The 19722-nt window shown below is 43.9% G+C and overlaps 1 protein-coding gene across 3 annotated transcripts in view; it reads right to left on the bottom strand.

Moving 5' to 3' along the window:
- retn (retained) overlaps positions 1-16950 on the bottom strand; it is a 167641-nt gene extending 150691 nt beyond the window's left edge. For all 3 annotated transcript variants that reach the window (XM_031977556.2, XM_031977565.2, XM_031977574.2), the window contains exon 1: positions 15411-16950. In XM_031977556.2, coding sequence (XP_031833416.1) covers positions 15411-15515 — 105 coding nt within the window. In that variant the 5' untranslated portion in view covers positions 15516-16950. The remainder of the gene's footprint in view (positions 1-15410) is intronic.
- Positions 16951-19722: the final 2772 nt, after the last annotated feature.

The raw sequence follows: 19722 nt of genomic DNA, 5'->3' as shown, positions 1-19722 counted from the left end.
AGTGGGATTTTGATGATATTTGGTTATTTTACGAAACAAAATTACACCTTACTGTTGAATGATCGAATGTAGTTATTAAGAGAAACGAAAAACGTCATGGAAATGAAACTTTCGAATGATTGCTACAAATCGAACTCACAAAGAGCTATAAAAGTTAGTTAGTGCTGTAAAAATCGAAATAATCCACAATAAAATAGCGTCAATACTCACAACGTCATGGGTTTCATTTACCGCTATCGAATTAACAACCGATTACTCAAATATTCCAACGCCAAAGCATTACGGACGAAAGACCCATCCTTCACCGTTCCAAGGGTAACAATAAAAACCACTGTGCCCGTGGCTTCGCAAAGGGAAAATATGAGCGGGCAAATAAAAACGCGACATGAACCTTCTAGCTAAGTACAAGTAGCAAGACAAGAAAGCTTGTTACGACCGCCATTGCCCTGCAAGAAGAAATGGCGAATTTTATGGAACTACCTGGTCGCGCGGGGGTGACGATCGGGCCCTGAATGAAAATGCCGTGACGTCACGGGCGAGGAAAAAGGTAGCGTGGAGCGGTCCCATGCCGGGAGTTATAAAGTCATCAGCCGCTGACCTGGCCGACTGGCGCGACAGGACAACCACTTTCTACGAAATTATTCCTATTGTTTGAACAGGGCAAGAAGGAAAGGAAACGAGCCCTCCTCACGCCCTCGGAATGAACGCGACTCTCGGCATACCGATCCCCCCGAGATACTGCTAAAAGCTCTGCCCCGATCCCTCCATCAGCCCCTATCCAATCCTTTTGTCTCCAAATTATATTTTCCTGTCCGGAAAATACGACTGCAATTTGATTACTCAAAACTCCATAGACGAACCGATCGTAGATACCCCGACGCAAATTGTCTCTTAATAGCCAGCGGAGTAGACAAGCAGCCTGGAGTCCCGTTCCAACGGAGAATCGAAGAAATTAAGTTAAAAAGTTAATTACGACGATGATCCTTTTTCCAGATGAAGCTTGGAACGTTTGGAGATCACGTCTGTAAGAACGAATGGAAACGAATCAACGGAGGGAACGAGAAGCAGCAGGCGAGTAGCGGCCTAGCTACCGTTAAGCAAAACTACAATTTCGTCCCGGCGCTCCTTTTTCCAACGGACATTCCCCGGGCCGATCAAACCACGGCGCTCGAAGAACAATTGCCTTCCAGGGGTATTTAGGTTAGAGGCCTAACGCCGATCCGCGATCGAGCAGCGCTCTCAGTCCGGCGATTAATAGTCACTGAATAGAAGCCTTGGCTGGGATCGTAAAAATATAATTGCGGCCGATTGCAACAAACGTTATCCCCGGCGGTCCAGCTGCGGATAATGATACGCGAATGGGCGAGTTACGGGCGCGAGCCTTGTTCTCCAGGCATCTCCTTCGCGGACGCGAGTACGCACACGCAGAAATGCATTTGTACGTGCATACAGGAGCCCGAACGAGTTACACGCGGAACCGTACGAAACTTCGACCGACTGATTTTCTCGTGTGCGTGCGCGAGGCGTCGAGGCGGGCGCAAAGTGCATCGGTTGCGCAAAACCGCCATTACGTTCGACGCGAACGGTTGCACATCGACGCGGAACGCCGAACCTGGGCCGCGCGGATCGACGGTTACACAGGACAAACGCGGTTTTTGCGACCAATTAAATGTATTAACCAAACGTTATTCCGCGATAAATCATCCCGGCCGAGTAAGATCCCCGAGGCACTCGTCGGGAGCGTGACCTTTCTCTGGGGAACCACCAGCCGCGCATCGCGGGCTCGCTGAAAACAGCCGACTTTCTTGCGACTTTATCCCGAGCCGGATAGAGTCGGAGGGAGCGGATGAAATATCGTTACTGTTATTGATTAACGGGCTAGAGAACGATCCTGCACCGCGTTTCACGCGTTGTTACGTGCGACGACGTGACGCGGCAGATCGGTGAAACGGGATTGTTCCTGCGCGCACCATTCGCCTAATGGTCGAGGAATAACGATCCTTCGCGCGATATTGTGACGAAATTGACAACGCGTTAACGAAATGTTATAATTTATGTCCCGGTATTAAAGTGGATAGGAAACGAATGGGATGAATATGCGAGCAGAGAAAGACACGGCGGATGTTTGATGACTGACCGTCAACCTGGCGGTGACGCAGGATGTTACAGTTGTTCCCGGAAAGCAATCTGTATCGGGAACGGTGGGAAGTTTTGGAATAGCGACTGGATGACTTGCCAGGCGACAGTCAAATAATGCGACAATTTACTACAAAATCTAAAGAAACAAGGTATTTTTCTCTGAAGCTCAGTGACAATGTCTTACTAATGCATTTAACTATAAAATCAACAGTCGATTGCCAGGGGTTCATTACTTAATCGACAAAAAGTTTCATAAACACCATTATCAATAAGATCAACTAACGAACGGAGGCAACAGTGCGTCGATCCATGCGTTCACCGGATCCCGCGTCGAGCCGTTTCCATCGGGATACAGCATGGCGACGGAATCGTCTCTCAGCACCGGTTCATCAAACACGCACAAAATTAAATTAAACGACTCTTTCCGTTTCTCGTGCGGTTCCACGAAGCAGCCAGGTAAAGAAGTCGACGACCTGACCGACCTGGAGGAGGCCGGTGTACCGAGGAGTCCGGAGGACTCGTTCGGACGATGAAGACAAGGATGGAGGAGTGCGAGAGCCCGATCGTACCTTTCGAAGATCCAAAGAGGAAAAGAGAGAGAGTGAGAGAAAGAGGGAGGGAAGGGGTAAGGTAGAGCAAAAGGCGCGAGTAAAGTTGAAGAGTCAACAAGAGAGTTCGTGGTCGGTCGTGGCACGTCTCCGGCTCCGCGGTGTTTGCACGAGTTCGACGGTGAAACCCGTTTCGCCTTTTTCCTCCGCGCCTTCTTCGTCGTCGAGCATGCACGAGCATCCGCGGAGGGTCCATCGGGGCCGCGGAGTTTACTTAGGACCGCGCGATACACAAGGTGGCTCAAATTAAATATCCCAACCGAGAGTGGAGGGACCCGCACATCCAAAAATTACGGCCGATTTCCCTTTTCGAGGTTGTCGGCGGGACGCGTTTCGTTGCCATCTTTGAGGATCCTCGGATGAACGAAATCCAGTCGATGTTTACGAAAGATTGATTATAGAGAATGATATCGGTAGTCACGATGTATTGAATTGAGAAATGATTGAGGGAAGCGTCTCTTTGCAGTTAGGAGAATCGAGCGAGCTTCTATGCGTTGACAGAATGAATTGATTGGAAAGCGACGGTGCAGCTCTTCCTGCTTGCCCAGCGTTGCTACGGCTTCCCGACTTATTTCTTGCCGGAGGTATAAGCCACAGTCTGAGCTACTATTTGGATTGCTATCCGATCTTAAACCGCAATCAATAGCGGCGTGGCGTGTAGTATAGAAAACAGATAGATGTATCAATTTGAAATGAAGACACGGACCGTGAGCAAGAGGTGCCTGTGGTGCTTATAAATGAGATGAAATCAGATTAAGGAAGAAAAGCATTAGAATGAAACTACTTTAACGACGAATACAAACCTTCCACTTCTACCACAGAAATTTAATTCTCCTCAGTTGCCAATCGAGAAAACAAATCCCGAACGCAATGAATTTTCTTCAACTGTCCGTGGTTGTCGGGTCGATTCGTCTTCCTCATTGCCCGACAAAAGGGAACAAGGGATAAATAATGGGAGCGTGGAAGGAAATCGTCGCTGCCGCTGCTGCGAGAAACACGGCAGTTTTGTGGAAACTCGTGCGCGTGAAATCGGCTTAAGCCAGTGCGCCGCGCCGGGGCGGCATGGAAGACCGAGAGGAGTCGGTAGGCTCGTGCCGGGCCCCATTACCTGCATGGGGTCTCTTTTCCAGCTACGAGGACCCAGCGACCACCTTGGTGGCAGTAGCCACCTTATAAGTCTCGCCTAATGGTCCCCTCGTACCTTTCCCTCCGAGACAGGACAGGGTGCGATGGCCAATTGGGTGCTAACCTTAGAAAGTCCTACTTGACTCGCTCGAGACAACAAACAAGCCAACCCAATAGAGACGGCGGGCGACACAGCGTGTTCTTTTCCTTTCCAAAATCTGATCCGATCCCGTCGTTCTCCACCTTTTACACGGTGTTCTATTTCTACCGCGCCTACGCCACGGCTACAGGTGTGCTGACACACCTTTAGGGGTTCGCTTGGTTACACTATTCTCGTGGCGCGTGTGGTCTGGTAACTGATGATGATGAGTACTCGAAAGTTCTACATACCATTTATAAACTTGGTATTGAAACTGATCGAAGTTTTTGATAGCATCTATTTGAAGCTTTATATACTGTTGTTTATGTTTTCTCCGTAAGAAACCAATATAATTCCTTAATTTACCCTTAGTCGTATGTTAACTGAAACCACGCTACACCAGTGAACGAGTGAAGCGTCAGAGAGTTAAACGAATCCCTGCGTATTAATAAAACGTTCTATTTGCGTAAAGATTCGCAATCCAATGGTAATCTAGTTGAATCGAAAAAACATTGACGACGCGATCTAGCGGAATAGGACAGCGGAAGCTACAAAAATATGACGAACTATAAAACGATGACGACAGAATCGAATTGAAACATCACCGCCAGTAGAAAGCCTAGGCTGATTTATAGAGGAAAGATTAATAGCGTGCTATTTCAGTAGAAGAAACTCGAGCAACATGGAAGCTACAGTAGTCAAGAAACAGCGTTCCAGAGGTGTTGTAATTAGCAGGTGCGCTCACGGAACGCCGGCGATATAATGCCGATGTCTACTGAAACGCTCGAGCAGATGCTCGGCCATAGTTCAGTCTCGAGCCGGCGCGGCCAGACGTGTCGAGTTTTCCCGATATTTTCACAATCGAACGCTATTACGGAAAGGTCACCTTCGAGAACCTCATGCTAATATATCCAATTATGCATCGAATTATAGATACGTGTAATCGTCGACGGAACACGTCACCGGCGCGACACCCCCCGCGTTAATCGTCAGCCGCGGCGATCGAGGCTGCTCCAATTCGAGTCCAAGGAACCACCGCCGATATATTGACCGTCCGAAGACAATCATTACCGTCAATTTGTACATGTCGCGATATCACGCGACCGATGCAAAGCAGCGTACGGCGGCGCGGCGCAGCGCAACGATATTTGAATAAGAAATTCACCGATAACCCCCTTTACAAGTACAACGAACATTATCGGTCGACGCGAATATATTTAATACCGCGGGAACACCGCAGAAACGGGAGGTGGGGGCGGGAAGCAAAAAGAAAAAAGCGTCTTTGACGCGGTCGAGTAAGCAAAAAGAAAACCAGGTTTATCGTTGATTCGAGGCGATGGACGTACATATTGATTTTATTGAAATTTTATATCCCGATGGAGCTATGTTCCGAAGAAGGAACACCGTTCTATTGATCTTTGACTTGGCGTGACGAATGCAAAATCATTTCGGCGTGTTATCATATCTATTTATTCGTCAATTTATTTTTGTGATTACGTATACACGCAACTGTAATGTATACAGTTCATAGTGTAGATACTGTACTGTTCGATATTCTTTTTCGAAGTTTGCGTGCAATGAACATTCTGTTATGAAGAATGATCGTTGAACCATTGGAAGCTAAAGTTGATAATGGTTAATCTATCGAACTTCAAAGATATGTTCCGACTCTGATAACGATCGTGTGTTTTCAATGTAAAGAGAACGAGTTTAAGTACGTTTCTAAAAATTATACTGCAACAAGGATAAACATTTTAGACGGGACTTATAATTGTAGAAATGTAAGCATGTAAATTTATTTCAATCTGTCCGAGTGGCATGGAAAGTTCATGGAAAACGTAATGAAGAATGAACGCGCTGAATGAACGAGCCAATGCATACAGTGCATGCGCTCGTTGCATAAAGCTACTCTGCGTCGAACTTTGCCACACTGTTTATCCGTTTGAAAAATAGGTGAATAAGAATGGGCCGAACGGAATTGCATCGCAGTAAATCAAAGTACAATACAATTACGGATTCCGTGGTATAATGAAATTCAATAGTCAGTCGGTTAACGAATTAGAGGGTAAAAACTGAATCAAGGATACGTTGAACGTAGTTGATTCGTCATCGGCGCTTAACAGTTTAACAGTAATCTAACACGTACCGTGATCTCATATTTTCCACGATGAAAGTGAAATTAATTTTACGAGGTTTGTTATTTAATAGTTTCGACTCTATACTCGATTATAATCGCCCACACCTCGTACGGGAAACTATGTACGACCGTGTATTTCCTAGCTCGATCTGGCGCTCAAATTTATTTCCACTCGCTCAAGAATGCTTACCCACTTCATGCTCTGGCACTTTTTATTATCGCAATAACTGAATAGATATGTTACGATCAACCGTATAACTTCACATTCTTGTCGGTGTGCAGGAGCAGACTCAAAACTATGCGCATACGCACATCGGAAAATGAGTTTTGCGGCAGGGAAGTCGATAGCAATGCAATGGTGGCTAATCCTTCCCCTAATAAAAGTGCACATGTTTAACCCTTTGCACTCGATTGTCCACTCTAAGGATATATCTCATAGACAATGAAACCGAACAAAAGCTATACCTTATTGAAATGAGCAATAGATTGAAGTTCTATCGGAAGTATCAGTTAAATTGAATAATAATCCTCAATAAAGATGTTACTCATTATTTTTTGAATAAATAAAACCGTTGGTGAGTGATCTAAAAACATCCCCAGGTGCGAAGGATTAATGTTACATAATATTGATGAATATTATATTGCGTCATTTTGAAAAATCCATATACAACTATTGTCAATCTATAAATATTCCCATATTGATTCAAATATCAATCAAATTTGCACCATCTGAAATATAAAAACAACCATTCTTAAGTCATCCAAGTTACACAAAATTCAATGGCGGCGCGATTAATTCAGAACTTAACAATTCGAATTCTTAGATAGCAACTCGAAAGATAAACAGTCAAATTTCTCAAACGTATTTTAAGAAATTTCTTCCGAAGTCCCTATTTACTTTAACTATTAATTGCCCAATTAACATACTAAACATTAAGTTCTTTCCGCTCCGTTTTCCATTTAGCCGACGCGTAAATTCAAAAATTGCATTTGTAAGTAAGCAAGAGATACAACAGAAAGTTTCGTTCGTTTCCAATGTTTCAACAAACCTCATTAAAAAACAACTTTGTAAATATCAAAAAATTCATAAAATGATACTAACGTTCCTTAAACGAAAAGATCATTGTCTTTAAATACCGTCACCGTGTTCATGGCGTAAACTATAACTGCGAACGTCCGATTTTCACAGACCTCTATAAAAAATCGAAAATTTTAAAACCAGTGAAATTTTGCATTATAAGTTGGCGCTGCTGCTCCGTAGAGATATTTAAATAAGTAAAATCAAACGAACACAATAAATTTGTTAATTAGTTGCCACAATCGAAAATATTTACAATTAATCGGTAATTTTCATAGTTACATACTTAAAGATTAAATCGTATGATCGAGGCCCTACTGTGCATATCTAGCTGCCATCGCGCTTTAGAGGCGAGCTTGGGGGCATCGAATTCAGACCGATGATGGGGGATCTATATCGCGGTCTCCTCGCGTCGGCGTCGCATCGCAGTCGCAGGGAGCTGCGCGGTCCCGGCGCATAAATAAAAGCAGGCGTGACCGCGCCGCGAGCGTGGACCAATCGCGATTCAGCCCGGTCCTCCGCATTCTGCTATTTTTTTTCTCTTTATTTCATTCAAGTCCGGCGTCCCCTCTACACGCGCAGCCGAGCCGCGGTGATTCCCCACCATCGCGGCCTTTTGCCCCAGCGCTCTCTCGCCGCCGCCACCGCCGCCACCGCCCGCTGAATCGCGATCACGCGCGTTGCCGCTGCAACGAGGAATGCATGCGCGCCGGCCGGATCCCTGTGTGTCGTTCTGGCTCCGCGCGATGCGCCACGATGAATGCCACCACCGACGAGGCGGTGTTCACGCCATCGCGGCGTGCCGCGACGATAAAATCGCCCACACCCGATGCTCCGACCGTTACCGATCGCACGATGATCAATGCCCAGTTTCCACAATTACAAACGATTAACCTTTTGAGTGCCGAATACTCCTAGCCGAAACGTTCCGTATGAGAGGAATATTCTTTTGCTCATTTGGAAATCGATGAATTATGCTAGTTCATACAATGAATTAAACTGTAATTATATTATAATTGTAATTCCTCAGTTTCACCAAATAGATAAATGTCAAAAAACGCTTAGATTAATAGATTAATACATTTATAATTATCAACGCGGCACGTGTGAGATTAAAAAGATCGGAAACCGCACATATGCGCCCACAACAGTCAAAGGATTATGTGCACTTTATTTAGTGATAGCCTATTAATAATCGGCTTCGCGACTGCGAATATCTAACGCGGCGGTTGTGAAGGAACACAAGTTAAAACTAGTACAGAAAAACCGATGTCGGATCAAAATATTTAGAAATTTTAGTAATTAAGTAATGGTGTAATTCAAGAACTAGGATACTGAGGAATTAATAATTGTAATACCATTTGACTTTGTTATGAGAGAATGAATTATGTTAGACAGAACTACTTCATCATGTAAAAGAATTCGTTTTAAATTGAACACTGTTTAGTGGCGATAGAAGGAAGCTGAATATTGTAGAATGGTGGATTGGAGGAATTTAGTAATTTTACTTCTAGTGAATCTTTAAACTCGTTCTCATTTGACGGGAGAAAAAATTTATACGATTTCGTTCAATCGGTACGAGTTTCTTCATTTTCCTGTTAAAGCAAACGCTAATTGAGAAGGTAACTTTATAAGATACTCATAGATTTCGCATATTTTGATAAAGTAAAATTAATGAATACCTTGCAACCAAAGATCATAAACTTTATGCCGCAATACGACACATTGTATTTATTACCCAATAAAATTACAAACCGCAAATATCTGCAACATAGAAGCTAAACCTTGCGATTTACAGTTGACAAGTATTCTAACGAAGTTCCCGAGATTCAGAAATATTCATACGAAGCCTTGGTCAATCCCCGTTCTATTTCGACAAACAGATCGCGGAGCACAAACGACGTTTTTGTCGAAGCAGTTTTGATATGGCGCGATGCAACGGCTAGAGGGTGTTATTACGTGTATGTCATCGGGCAGCGATATAGAACATGAAACAGGAGTACGCGCAAAATGCTCGTGAAACTCGATCCCGGCATTAACCGGCGCTCCGTTTTAACCATCGCCTTATCGGCAGGCGGTAATGAGTTTTAGGAAAGCGGAGCGCGTGCATCGCAACGTGCTCGTTCGACGGGGCGACAACGATGAATCATTAATTCGATAAAAACGAAACGATACGAAGAATACGAGGAATAAAAAGAAGGAGAAGACTGCGAAGAAGAAGCAAAAAAAAAACATAGAAGATAAAGTGCAAACACGATCATAGCGAACGTGACATTGTTCGAAAGCGAATAATAGGAACGTGACCGAAAATTTCAGCGAGATAGAGGAGGAAACGTTCCTCCGGAGCTCCACGGTCTCGGATGCATCCGCGAAATGAAAAAACGACGAGAGCAGAAGAAGGGAGATTGGTGTTTGCAATTTTGGGCTCGGGGCCCTCTATACCCCGGGACTAAGGGCCGGGCTCGGGCAGGATATTACCTTCAAAATCTAATTATGAGATTTTTATAGGGCTATCGTAAAACGGCCGAATAATAGTTCGCAACTCCTCGAGAGAGCGGCTAGGCGCTCCGGACCAGCCCGCAAACCACCCCGCCAGGATAATGGAGAATAGCACGGGTAGACCTTCGAAAAAGAAACAGTGGAGCATTCGGAGCCGTGGTTGGACACTGTCGAGGGCGTTCTCGAGAGCCAAGCGCAGACTCCTAATCAAATCCCCTATCCGATGTAATTAGACGGCTCCTCCGGGGGAATGGTAATTAGAGAACCGGGGCTAACACCTCCGCTATATTGGTCTATTATCCCTTACACATTTCGAATTATCATATATGTATGCAACTTAATAAAGGGACAACTCGATAATGGCTGGATCTTCTCCGACATACATTATCGAATGAATACAGAACCTGTTCCGGTAATAAGGATCTCCAACGATCCAGGCCCTTAATGCGACCTTCGTCTAACCGTCCGAGAAACACGAGATGACTTTCGTCGATAGGAATTCCAATTTCGTTGCATCAACATCTTTTATTTCGCGCCGATTTCCACGGTCACTGGTGACCGGCGCTACCGAACTGCTTGGAAACAATTGCAATAGAGACAACCGAATAAAAATTAATACTCTAAGTAACTAGATAACAACGTAAGAACTGTGTTACCAAGTAATTCATGTTTTTATTTATCTCACGAAAGGAGAGGTGTTGCATAAAATACTTAAAGTTCTCATGGGCAACATATTAAAATCGATTAAGATTTAATCGATGTAAAAGAAGTAAAAATTCAGCAACCTGTTATAATAAACCGGATCATCAAGATAAAATTCCATTCAGAAACGACAGAGTCCTAGAAGTACTCTATTTTTCTGATTTCTCAGGATCAACGGATTAGCGTTGAACAGAATGGAGAAAAAGCCGCAAACGCAACCCTCGCCACGGGGTCGCGCTCACGGCACTGTCAGGACAATGGTACCGCACATGTTTTACCTGGTCCCGCCGTAACGAGACATGACGTCACGACATGGCGTCTGCAGGTGAAACAGCGAGGCCAGCAGCGTAAGTGAGCGCACTCGCTAGCCGATCCGATTGGCCGAAAGAGGAATCCCCGCCCTTGCGCCGCGCTCTGCACATCGTTTCCCCGACGTTGGACCCGGCTAACCCCTCTCACTCCCCACCGCCCCCCGTATACTCCTTCTATCCGTCTCTATCGTTCCACGTTTATTGCTCTGCCTTTCTTTCCCCTTTTTCGCAAACGTGCTTCGACAAACTGCCCGTCTCCGTCTTCGTTCGTCTCGTCCCATCTGCCTCTTTCCATCCTTCGACCGTGCATCGTCGGTTTAAGAGAATCCGTGGTAATACCCAGAACGAAATAAGAGTCGCGACAGGACACGCGAGGGGTTGCTCCGTTACCAATAAAGGTAAATACAGGCATAAGTGTATGTATGTATATTCGATGCTTGGCCTCTCAGTTGATGAGATTCACTTAATGATTCAAGTTGATTTTTACGAACATACTATGTAATTATTTACTATTTCTCGGAATGTTCCTAGCAATACTAAACATTATATAGCAATTCATTATTGGATGATCGTGAAGTATGAAACTGATATTCTTGTCTTATTAACTTCCCTCGGATGGAATAAAATTATTTGTTTCAGAAAGATCGAGAAACTATGTTATTCTCGTGGGATTTTATTATTGGGAGTAATTGAATATTTTCCAGCAATTGTATATATGAACATCATATGTCAACTTTCTATTATATGTTAACGTAGACAGCAATGGAAAAAATGACAAAAATATTTCAAATTTTAAACAGATCTCTGTTAATTCAGAAGTATATTTCAGCACACAGTTTCAAAGTCAACCCTATTCCTGAAAACACAAGATCAACAAATCCATCTACTTAAATCGAATTAATCGATGCATCAAACATCGCGACGAGTGATAGCCAGTCACTGCGTACTCGGACGTTAAATAACCATGGCGGGTCTCGTCATTTGAGGTCAAGGGGTTAAGATCACTTATTTATCCGAATCGCCCAGTTCCCAACAAGATTCCGCTAAAAGGATCTCCATGAAACGAAGTGGGGGCCTCTTTCGCTCGGCCAACACGACAACGTCCATTTTTTTTTCTTCTCGTCTCGTCTCGTCGCGGTGCATCCCCATCGCGACTCTGCGTGCAAATACTCGAGCGTGCATGGAGTGCCGGCGAGACGCGCAGGCTCGCGCGCAACGAGCGCAGAAGAGAGGAGATCGCGGCTGGACCGTGTTTACACCTCTCTCGTCGCGCAACGACAACGGTAGAAGATGGATCTCTCTACCTTTCTCGCTTTCTCACCGCCGATGCATCCCTCCGCGATCATTTGCCACGATGAACGTGGTCCCTCCCGGACGACATCCCTCGTTAACCCGTTCTTATCGCAACTATTTACGCTACTATTATCGGTTGAATGGGCCGAGGCTACCGATTTTTCAATTCTGCGTCGCGACTTCGCAAGTGATCATACTGTATCCCTTATAATGTATCAGGATTATAATGAAATTTGTGAATTTCGAACTGTTATTTCTGAGTTCATTGTTAACAAACGAAATAGTTCCAACGAGCTGCGTTGTAAATATCATAGGGCAATAGGTTGACTCTTTGAAACTTTGAAACTTTAAAACTTGCATCAAAGGTATTTAATGTAGCTTGATGTGGCGCTTCACCAAGAAAGCGAGTCTCCTGGACATTGGTTGAGAATGGTCTATTGTATTAACGGAGAACTAGCAACGTGCAGATATAGGCATGGCTACTGGTTATCAATATTCATAACTTTCGCTGAAATCTTCAGGAACAGGAACGGGGAGAATTTCGAAAGTAGCCGTTCTTGGACCAAATTTGGAAACGGATAATTCGCAATTCGTTGGAACTTTGCTATTCAACGTCTGTTATGTTTACATTTGTTGATATATCTACAGATACGAGCTTCTAAATGCTTATATAAGAGTTAAGAGCATCTTCTAAGGAAATGAAAGACATTAGCAACATTGATTTAAAGTCCAACAAAGTTACTTTGTGTTGTGTCATCTTTAGATATCAGTCTTCGTGGAAACAACTCTACAAGACACAGTAGCGAGTACAATCACTGTTGTTTATCCTATTCGTACTGATTTTCCGTCATGTTTCCACTGTACTTCGAATGCAACAACATAAACTTTCTGTTTCCAAGTAGCACCAAAAACTGCCATTTCTCAGTAACCTTTCAACAGGGACATTACTTAGAAATTCATTTCTACTCAAGTATTTTCGCGAAACTCCTGTCTCGATAAAGCCTGCTCGCAAACAATTGATGATTTTCATTGCAACCGACTCAACCATCCTTTTCCCCGACACGTCCCGGGGATTGCTGCGCAAACAACGAACATTTTGCATATTTTTCGGATGACGTCAGCCAACCGAATGAAAAATAAGAAACACACCCGATCGCGATGTATCGGCTTTCTGTTTGTCGCTAATAGAACCCTGACGTCACGATGGCTCACGAATATCGCTGACGTCACGGAACAATATTTGATTAAATAGAAACCTCTCTCATCTCTACGGGCGTGTTTAACGTCGTTACTATTAGAAATCGTCGATGAGATCTCTTGATCCCTGTAACCAGTCGTATTGCTGCGCTCACAAAGGTATAACACGACAGTTAACGCCACTGGAACGAGGATAGGAGCGAGAACCGGACCAACATTGTCGTCAAAGGGTGTCGTTCAAGACTAAATCGACCGAAAACAAACGTGCCAACAATAACACCGTTAATTCTGCTAGGAGAACGACCGATGTCTTTTTATCCCTTGCAACTGTATCTCGCAATATTCTCTATCAAGGATATCGTTATTCTCAATGTCGTTCTTACAATTCGTCAAACATTGTCTCGATTGTGGATCAAAATTAGGGAACCAACGATCGATCGTCCTAACTGGAATGTTTCCTAACCATTGCTCCAAAGTATTTTAGAACCTTTTCCGCGATTTCCGCAATTATGTTTGCTTAAACTGAAAAATCTAAAAGAAATTTATGAAAAAATTTATCTTGGAAAATTGAATAATTCGTATTTAACGTGTGTAACCCAAACGAGCACCCATGAAAATCCCATGAAATCGAAATATTTATTTGATGAAATAATCGCTGGATACTGATGTTCATTTATAAGGAATTTTATTATCTATGCATAAATAAATATATAAAAATATCAGCATGTAGGAAATCATTATTTTTCCAGTAAGAAAGACAACATCTATTTCACGTTCGAACAAGACCGAATGTTTTATATCAAGAATGTTAGGCTCGTGCATTAATATCGCGGCTGAGATACGTGGAAAAGAAAAAGAATACGGCGTTCCGACGAGGCGACAAGACACGCGTTGTTTGTAAACTCTGCCGCCCTTCTGACACGCCGCAACATTTTGTTCATATTTCCAGTGACGGTCAACGTAAATACGTAGATAGGCTGACGACTCTTTATCGTCGGTCAATTTTATCGATCATCGAACCGCGAACACAGTTGTCGCGATTTTTTGTTAAAAGTCATTCCAGAGTTGACTGAGCCTTAGAACCGACTTTCACTTGAACCACGCTTGTGCATAACTAATTTTATTTTTCTATCAATATTAATTTATATTGAACTATGAGAATTAGTTATGTAATATAAGAAAATATAATATGACTTTTAAACAGGATTTATTTGATATTTCATTTCTGCTTAATTAGACCAACTTAAAATTCAAACGAAAATTGTAGCTCAATTCTTAGACCCAGTACCCTAACTGAGGTGTTATGTCTTCGATACATCACGATACGCTCATCGAATTATCAAATAATTTCTTTTTTCTCAGTGTTAGTAACTACACTACAATATTGTACATTTATGTTCTTACTTTAATATTCAAATGGTACGAATGACATTTTGTTTCACTGTATGTGATAATAAAGAAACATTATTACCAATGTTATTATTTTGTAGCAAGCCGAAGTCCGCTGATCCCCTGCACGTTTCAACGAGTGCCCAACAGAACGATCGCCTCGAATACATATGTTTGTATACAATCTCCGCGATTGAATCAATCAGTATAAAGCGCAAAACTAAATAATGTCGATTACTACCGAAAATTAAACAAGACATTGTGCTTATTATTAACTTTACAATTATTAAGCCATCAAACTACTTAGACGAAACACGAGTATACAAACAGAACTGAGGTGTGTTGTATGTCAAATTATTGGGACCAGTGTTTCTATGTATCATTAAATTCGTATCTACTGTCCCTTAAAAGATGCGAGCATATGACACTCTTAATCATACTACATTCGTAATATAACATCGTAGTACACTGACAAAATAACATCAAATAATAATGACCTTGAATTTCAAATGAATACAAAGTACTCACTTTGACGAGTCTATTATCTCAATGTTAACAAGCAATCGACCTTCTTACCAAAAGCCCGCGTAATCGAATAACATAACCTAATAAACAGACTGCGAACTTTATGCATTTGCAACAAAGCCGCAGATTCAACGATCATAATCGTCTTTTAACACAGGAGTAACCAAATTTTCCTCAATTTCGAATTCCATAAAATTGGTCGATAAAAATAGGAATGGACATTCGGATACGCAGTGAAGATCTAAACAAGCAGGATGAAAATACTCACCATTGGACTATCAGGCGTGTGTCGATGATGGACAATCGGCATGTTGGCCATTGCGACACCTCCGCCGGGGTTCCCCATGTCCTGATACTCGTCGCTGATCTCCATCGCGTAGGATGGCAACGGTTCTCTGTTCTTCACCCTAATTTTGGCTGATTTACCGCGAACGCGGTCGCCACGACACGAGAGACCCCCCGCAGCCAAACACGCTGCCAAAACGTTCGCGTATGATCGCGACCGGTGCGGATGGAACGACAGGATACGCAAAGACGGACAGAGCGGAACGGCGCAAACGGAGCACCAAGTTCCGACGTTCGTCACCGTCCAACGTTCCTTGAGCTGGCTTCTCCGTATTTAAAAATTTGACACGGGCGAACCGGTAGCGTATACTTCTCGAGCTGGCGAAAGTATTAGTCGAGCGTGGAATCGAATTGCACGTGTCCCGTGTACTGGGATTCACGATTTATGAGCTCGGTCGGTAACAGTCCGTGTTACCGGTAAAAAATACCGCGCGATGTCGGACGCGTATCATTCGTCACCACGAGCGATCACTGTTTACGTTTGCCGGTTTTTACGTGTCCATGTCTATTCACTAAATTTTTTGTAGATACCGTTTCCCAGGTCTGGAGATCAGGACTGTCGTGTCCGTGGACGCGTGCGAGTCCGCCGGATTCACTGGTTCCGTGTTTGATGTCTAACGTATCGGTCTATCACCGGCGTGGTGGATGTCGCTGATTACGGCGCCCGTTTCCTCCTGGTTAGTTCACGTTCTGTCACCGACAACGCGTGAGTAACACACGCGGCGAACCGATAGCTGACACGCGCGCGATTTAGCTTTCTCCGGTGTGTCCGGGTCGTCGCCGATCGTGGGAGAATACACTACCGCGGAACGGCACACAGAAAGACGGAAGAGAGCAAGAAAAGCGCGGAAAGCGTTTGCAAGAGGGATCTGATGAAAGCGCGCACGCGTGTCACGGCACGATGGTAAAGCGCGCACACCGCGGTACCGAGAGAGACTAACACTTTAAGAGATAAGGAAAGAAGAAAGGAAAGGAAAGGAAAGAAGGAAACAAGGAAGGAAGGAAGCAATGAAGGAAAGAAAGAAGGGAAGAACGGAAGGACGGACGGTTAGACAGGAGTGGGGAGAGGGGATGACGACGAGACTCGCAGCCGAGTCTCTTGGGAGGGGTGGAAAAAGGAGAAGAGGGAACAGGACGAGAGGGAAGGGTGTGCTCGCGCGAGAATTCACGAGCGTGATCCGAATTTGGCGATACCGACTGTATCGAGATTTCCGGGTCTACACGTTGGACGTTTCGATTGGTCGTGGTTCGATCGACATCGCGTCAGTCACTAGGAGATGCAGATCTGTGGCGGTGGCGGCGACGACGACGAAAGCGAAAATTCAAACTCAGGTAAACGGAATGCGAAACGGAACCGAGCGATTGGTAAACGGCAACGGATTCGACAGACTCGAAGACGGAGCTGACGCGCGCACACTCGCGTCCCCTTGCGATCTGACGCTCAGAAGCTCGGGCTTGTTCGCAATCCCCTCTACTTCACGCGCGATTCGGTAGAGGCTCGCAGCCAAGTTGCAGCGACAAGTAAGCGGGCGGTGTGGAGCGCAAGTAGGCGGGGTCCTGGGACGCCAACGCGGTCGCCTGGCAGCGCGTATCGGGCCGCGGTAGGCGGTGGACCGGTGGCCACGCCCTGTATCGACACCTCCCTCTTTCGAGTCCGTCCTTCTCCATCTCATCTCGCGCTGAGTCCGTTCTCCTTGTCTATACAGAGTTGCCCCTCTTGATGCTCACGGTTTCTCTCTCTTTCGTGCACCCTATCGGATAACGACCCCTGCGCGGACCCACGAAGCCTGCAGACGATGAGAGAACCTGGATGAGACAGAGAAAGATTTTCGAGGCATTCGCACGGGATTTCCCTAGGATTGCGACCTGCAACGTTCCTGCTTCCGTTTCTACCTGGGATATCTGCCCTCGATACAAGCCTCCCAGGTATGCGTGCACGCGTACTCCGCCTAGAGAACCAATCACTCCGAATCTTTAATAAATGATTATTTCTGTCGATTACCCGATCGCGTGAGAATCAATTATTAACTGAGGCAATCAGCCGATAAGGATTGCATCGCTCGTCCTGTTCCGCAATTGGCGTTCCATGTCTCTCTATCTGTACTTTTATCTTTGTTTTACGCGCGGTTGCTATCTTGAGCTAGCACCTCGGTGAGGTCGGTTAGGATGGAGGGAAATTCTGGCCGTAGAGGTTCTTGGTCAGTGAAGTTATTCGATGGTTGTATAAATACATACCTTGTTCTAATAGGAAAGAATTACAATTTTATCTTTTTATTGTGTTCGTTTGTCCCTGTGCAATGTATACGAAAAAAAATTTTTATGGTTAAATATGTTGCTTCTTTTATTCTTCATATAACGGTCCAACGCTCTCTGGAAATGAGAGACAGATAGGGCTTATTATAATCTCTTAGGGAGATTTGGAAGATGTGAAACAAATGGAGTTTATTATAATACATCATCGTCTGATTAGAATATTCCATTGTATCGATAATCTTCAGTTTATGATTATGTTATTTGGCTAGTTGCTGCACACATTGAGGTATTCTTTGCGTCATGTTTTAAATAATTACCTATATTTCGTGTGGAATAAACTAATTACACGTTGCTTATTTATTTATGTATTCCCGTCAGTCTTCCATTGTACGGTTCTAATGAGTTCGTCCCGTATAATAAATAAATGCCCGAAGAGATTATGATTTTCCTTTGTCGTGTTTTCATTGCCGTGTCGTGTTCCATCGGAACGATCTGGTGGCGTAAGGTTACTGGTAATTGAACATGATTGCCATGATCGTTTGCCGCGATAACGTGCTACGAAAGATTCTTCTTCAAGATCCTCACGACACCGCCCTTCAACCCTTCATAAGATTTCTTGATAATAATACGCATTTCGACCAAAGAAACAGCCGCCCAGAGAGGCAGAAAAATTGTGCCGCTGCAAATGGAAAGAGAGATGCGTCAATATGTCCTTTATTTTCAGAGGCAACTTAGTAACGGGCAGATTTCATAGCTTCCCGTGAATTCATAGTTTTTATGGTCGAAATGCAAAAACTAAAATTTAATAAAATGTTGTTTCCTTTATTTGTAACTTCAGTATATTAAAAAGATTGAAATAATATTGAAATCTATTGAATGTTCTATTTAATAATGTTTTGCTGATTTTTGTGTTCTATAAGGCTAGATATAAGTTCTTCCGTTTTTATAGAGATACGCTTCCTTTCATCAATGATTCCAGTTGGTCAAAGATATAATAAAGTTTCATCGAATTTTATTCGAAATAGTATTCGTTAATTCTTCGAAGAAGTTTAAACGTTATAAATTGCACAAAGTAGCAGTAATAATCATAAGTATCGCAAGCATCATGAGTATCGTCTACCTCCATTTTAGTAGATGCCTCGAGAAAGGAAGTCGGAGTGCGCGGGGGTAGAAGAGGTGAACGTGCCTACTGGCAAATGGTATTAAACCACAGGTTTCGGCGCCTGTTCGTTTCTGTTGGCGAGCATGGGCAGTTAACACTCAAACGGCTGTTTGATCCCGTCAGTAATAAGACTCATCCCGGTCCGTTTCGCTAGATACCATTCTTGCCTCGTATTCTTCCTTTCTTTCAGTTTGTTCCCGGTACCATTCTCTTTGTCTCTTTTGCTTTGGTCTTCTGCCTCGTTTTCTAACCCCAATATAACAACAAAATGCATGAACTGTATGATACAAAGAACACGCTATACCTTCGAATTCCTGCAGTCTAAATATACGCAATTACTTGTGCTGCGTGACTGTATCAGTTTCTCTTACATTAGAATTTCCCCAATATACGATAACCTCGTCATTACTATTTTACATTCCGTAGTATTCGACATGTCATGCTCATTGATAGGTGACGCTATCTTTTGATGCCGCTGAAGACATTTAACCATACAAACGCTTAGGCTGCAAGAAATTCAACTGTATAAGTATACAATCGCAAAAACAAACAATAAAACTTAGCGATTGAATAAACGATAGATACAACTAGAAAAATTACAAAAGATGGCTGTCCATTCTGGAATTCCTACTTTCATGTTATCTATCCAAAGACCAACATCCCTGGTGAAAGCATCCACCCCTTTACTATCTCTTTCCGTCCCTCTAGTTCGCTTTCGTTCCATCTTTCCTCCATTGCTTCTCCTCCTCGTTTTTCTCTGCGGGTTCTTCAATTCCAGTTTCGCCTCGTCCACCGGTTGCTGGTGTTCTCCCGCGCGCAT

Source organism: Nomia melanderi, chromosome 6 (assembly GCF_051020985.1).
Source record: "Nomia melanderi isolate GNS246 chromosome 6, iyNomMela1, whole genome shotgun sequence".
Taxonomy (NCBI): Eukaryota; Metazoa; Arthropoda; class Insecta; order Hymenoptera; family Halictidae; genus Nomia; species Nomia melanderi.
Note: the sequence above shows the minus strand (reverse complement) of the source record. Positions and strands in the feature narration are given on the sequence as shown.